General features: G+C 55.1%; 1 protein-coding gene across 2 annotated transcripts in view; it reads left to right on the top strand.

Annotated features, from left to right (window-relative positions):
- The first annotated feature begins 253 nt into the window (after window positions 1-253).
- Window positions 254-4,599, top strand: part of TRIM8 (tripartite motif containing 8) — a 38,496-nt gene continuing 34,150 nt past the window's right edge. The window contains exons 1-3 of one of the 2 annotated variants that reach the window (XM_019502739.1): window positions 254-1,352; window positions 1,461-1,487; window positions 1,658-2,305. In XM_019502739.1, coding sequence (XP_019358284.1) covers window positions 1,736-2,305 — 570 coding nt within the window. In that variant the 5' untranslated portion in view covers window positions 254-1,352; window positions 1,461-1,487; window positions 1,658-1,735. The remainder of the gene's footprint in view (window positions 1,353-1,460; window positions 1,488-1,657; window positions 2,306-4,599) is intronic. The other variant, XM_019502738.1, reaches the window with a different exon arrangement.

The following is a 4,599-nucleotide window of genomic DNA, read 5'->3' on the forward strand; positions in this document are numbered from 1 at the left end:
GCGGTGATGAGCGCGTTGGCTTCTTTTTTTTTTTGATCTGATGATAAAGCCGAGAGGCGACAGCAGCTGGCGTTGCACGGGCTCGGCGCGGAGTTTCCCCTCGTTCAACTGACACATCAGGCGCCGACTTCGTGGGGTGGTGCCACCGCCGGATCCAGCTCGTTTTTTCTCTCCCCTTTTTTTAAATTATTATTATTTTTTGTGACTTTTTTTTTTTTTTTTTTTTTTTGGGTTTGTTTCCCCCCCCCCCCCGAATTTAAATCCGCCCTTCTCTCTCTCTCCTCGCTCGCTCCCTCTCTCGCACTCGCTCTTAAAAGCCAAAGGAAGAGAGCGAGGCAACTCAAAATGGCTGAGGATTGAATAGATCCTGCTGGAATTGTACATTTCAGCACTCTCCTTTGAGCTTTTTTTTTTTTCCTCTCTCCTCTCTCTCTCCTCTCGCCCCCTTCGCAGGCTGGATCTAAAAGGAGAAATAGCTTTCATGTCAGAGGGAAAACAGAGAAGAGGAGGAAAAGGAGGGGGCAGGGTTTTTCATTAGCAGTTGAGAAATTCCTTTTCAGTTTGATCAAGGCATGCCTGCCTTCCTCCCAGCGACCGCAATCCTCAGCATTTGATTTGATTTGATTGTCTTATTTCGGATGATTTTCTTTCTTTTTTTTTGGTGAGGGGGTTTTGCTCGAATCGGGAGACCTCCAGTTTCTGAAAGAAGCCAGCCTCAGTGGTGATTTTTAAAGCCAGCCCTTAGTGAGGATTTAGAGCAGGTTGATTTTTTTTTTTTTTTTTGCTTTTTTTTTTTTTTCCTCCTTCCCCCAAACCAATTTCTTCTTCATTCCTATTTGTGCGAGGAGCAAGGGGCTGGGAGGCTTCCTTTGGCTCCGGGCTGGATTTTCATCTGAATGACTGACTGACCCATCCAAGATCTCGCCACCAAAAGCATTTTTTCCCCATTTTTTTTTTTTAGGCTGCTCGGCTGGGTTCGAAGCAAATCGTTGGGGCGCTTCAAAGAATCCAGCTTGTCATTTAACCTTTTTTTTTTTTTTTTTTAATTTAATATCATCCTCCTCCCGCTTGGATCTTAACTCTTTGATTTTTATTTTGAAAGACTTTGATTCCTAATTCCCCTCAGGGAGACAAGGAGGAAAAACAATAATAAAATAAAAATCGGAGGCAGCCTCCTCTCTCGGGCGCTGACCAGGTTGGTGGGAGGGGGACCAAACCTCCCTTTAAAAAGATTGAATGTCAGTTGCCAACCTAAGACGCGGAAAGTCAAATCCGGAGCTCTAAATTTAGGAGGTTTATATGGAACTTGGACTCTGCGACTGGATTTTGTATGGATTTTTTTGCAACCTTTGGTAAGTTTCGATTCGCCTCCTGGAAGCGCAAGAAACAAACTGCTCTTTAGACTTGTTTAAAATCGTGGGTTCTCCACCCAAAAGCTTCTGTCTCTCTCTTTTTTTCAGCTGTTCATGCTGGGTCTTAGTCAAATCGTATGTATCGATTTCTGTTGTTTGCTTGTGCTTGATTTGATTTATTTTTTTTTTTTCACCTTTTTACGTTTTAGGTCTGTTGTCTCATTCCTTTCCCAGCCTGTGTCTGCATCTATGATTTTTATTTTCCCTTCTCAAATAGCCATTTACCGTGAGACTTCCTGTTGCAGGGGGGGAACCCAGTTTCCGTCTGCATCTGTAGCTCTAGCTGAAATATTGCGAGAGAAACTGTAAATAGATCGGCAGACATGGCTGAGAATTGGAAGAACTGTTTCGAGGAGGAGCTGATCTGCCCCATCTGCCTGCATGTCTTCGTGGAACCTGTTCAACTTCCTTGCAAGCACAATTTCTGCCGGGGCTGCATCGGGGAGGCGTGGGCCAAAGAGACGGGGCTCGTGCGCTGCCCCGAATGCAACCAGGCCTACAACCAGAAGCCCAACCTGGAGAAGAACTTGAAGTTGACCAACATCGTGGAGAAATTCAACTCGCTCAACCTGGAGAAGACGCCCTCGGTCTTGCATTGCGTCTTCTGCCGCAGGGGCCCCCCGCTGCCGGCCCAGAAGATCTGCCTGAGGTGCGAGGCGCCCTGCTGCCAGTCTCACGTGCAGACCCACCTGCAGCAGCCCTCCACGGCCCGCGGGCACCTCCTGGTGGAGGCGGACGACGTGCGGGCCTGGAGCTGCCCCCAGCACAACGCCTACCGGCTGTACCACTGTGAAGCGGAGCAGGTCGCCGTGTGCCAGTTCTGCTGCTACTACAGCGGGGCCCACCAGGGACACTCCGTGTGCGATGTGGAGATCCGTCGCAACGAGATCCGGGTAAGTGGCCCCCGCGGCGCGCTCGGCGCTGTACAGGACGGCACGGCTGCTAGCTCTTCCCCTTTGCCGGGGGAGGTCTGCCCGTGCTGAGCCCCCCTCGCCGCGGCTAAGGGGGGGACTGTCCACCTCTGCCCCCTGAGCTGTTGGGTGTCGGGCCACTGCGGCGTAGTCGGCCCCCCACCCCGCTGACCCTGCGGCCACAGTTTGACGTGCGAGGGGCCTGGCGGGCGCGGGGAGAGAAAGGAGGAAGTAAACAAAAGCAGACGTGCTCGTCTGCTCCAGGAGGGTAGGGAAGAGACCCCCCGGGAGCGGGGCACCGGTGGGCTGGCGTGTCCTCCTCCTCCGAGGCTGCTCAGACAATGGCGAGGGGGAAACGGTGGCGTATTGCATGGGAACCTTTTTGCGGTCGTTTGTCACTGCCCGATGACAATGGGCCGTCGAGCTGCCTCGCAAACTCGTTAGCTCCGTCGAGGATGAAGGTAACTCGCTGAGGCGGCGAATCGCGGGCGCCACATAGGTGCGCTCTGCTGCAGCCCGTCCCCCCGGCGGGGCAGGCCAGGGGGGGCCCAGCCCCGTGATCTGCCCGTCGCGGGGGAAACAACAAAGAGAGGATCCTCTCCTTTGTAAGGCCCATCAATGTCAAATTGCTGTCTCCTTTCTCTCGCTGCAGCCTGGCTCCACCAAACACCAAAATCCCTCAGGAGCCGGGTGGTGGGGCAGGATGTCCCTGGCCCCCGGGGTGCAGGGGAGGATGCTGGCACAAAATGGGCCTCTTATTTATTTTTTTTTAATTTTTTTCTGCTTGTGGGGACTGGGCTTGACATTTGCTCCAACAATGGGGAGTTTGTGGCAGGGAGAGGGCTGAGACATGGCCCCGGCCCCGGAGCAGCGCAGAGCCCTGGGATTTCTGCAAGGCGGTGCCCAGAAGTGGCATAATAGGGGGTTTTGTCCGTCGGGGCCGTGGGGCTGTTGCCGGGTGGCCCCTCCTCTGCTGGGTCCCGAGGTCCTCGGGCCTTTGCTTCCCCCGGCTCGTCGGACCCTCGCAGAGAGGCCCTCGAATTTCTCCCAGCGTCGCAGCCACGCAGAATAAATATTTAACAATGAATTGAATGGTGATTACTGTAAAACGGGGATGATTTCCTGTGTATTTTAATGTTGCCAGAATGAGTCACCCTTCAGCCATAAAAAAAAAAAAAAAAAAAAAGTCATAAATAAAAATTGCAGCATAATTACCTTCCAGTAGGATGGCTGGGCCCGGCCGGGCGGGGCGGGGGCCTCAAGAGAGAGGAGCCGGCACGGAGGGATGGGAAGGAGATTTTCCTCCCTCATTTTTTGGGGGGAAGCCAGAGGCCGTGGCAGAGATGCTCGTGGCTCTGCTTCCTGCCCACGCACGGGAAGGGGGAAATCCAGCCCGGCCCCGGGGGGAAGCGCTGTCGTGAGCCCATCAGTAGGAGCTGGTCTCTTTGTGGGGCGGATGTTCAGCCCAGGAGACGCTGTGGGTCTGGAGCCCGTTGCGTGGGATTCCCGGGGAGCCAACACAGTTTTTCCAGCTCCGTTTCCAGGAGGCTTCGAAGCTGTCCTGGAACGGCCTGGCGGAGCCAAACCCTGAGCTTCCTGCCCGGCTGCTTTGGTGGGAATTTGGGAGTAAGCAGGGCCCGGTGGGCACCGCTGGGGTCTAGGCCCAGCTCGCCCTATGGCTTAGGACTGGTCTCCTGCCTCAGCCCCTCTCCCCCATCGTTAAAGCAGTGAGAAACCCCCTTTCCCCCCAGCCGCCGAAGGCCAAGGTGGTTGGCAGGATTCGGCCCTCTTCGTACCCCTGCACTCCTTGGCAGCCGGATGAGAAGCCGTGGCTTTCCGACAGCGGTCAGGGCCCGTGCCCATCCCGGGGGTGGCAGAATTAATTAGAAGTGGGGTGAATCCCTCGTTAGCCCCAGGGAAGGCAGGATGAGCAGAGTCAGGGTATTAGTGCAGATGCGTGAGTGCCCCTTTGCTGGGGTGAGGGGGAAGGTGCCGAGAGCTGGCGCCCAGCCGTTTGCTCCCCGTGTCCCTCTGAGCTGCTCTCCGGGGGCGCCCGGGGGGCTGTAATGAATAGATCAGGGGCTCGGCTTGGTTTTGCGTGCTGCAGCCTCGCTGCAGTGCCCTGGCCTAGCAAGGGGCGTGAAACCCGGCCATGGCAAGAGCCTGGCGCTCAGCTGGTTGTCAAGGTCCAGGGCAGGCGATGATAGTAATTTGGTGGCACGGGCACTGTTCCAGGTGGCCCTGCCTGGCTTGTCTTGCCCACCTGTGCGGTCTCT

The sequence above is a fragment of the Gavialis gangeticus genome, unplaced genomic scaffold (genome assembly GCF_001723915.1).
Source record: "Gavialis gangeticus isolate Ggan-Ray unplaced genomic scaffold, GavGan_comp1, whole genome shotgun sequence".
Taxonomy (NCBI): Eukaryota; Metazoa; Chordata; order Crocodylia; family Gavialidae; genus Gavialis; species Gavialis gangeticus.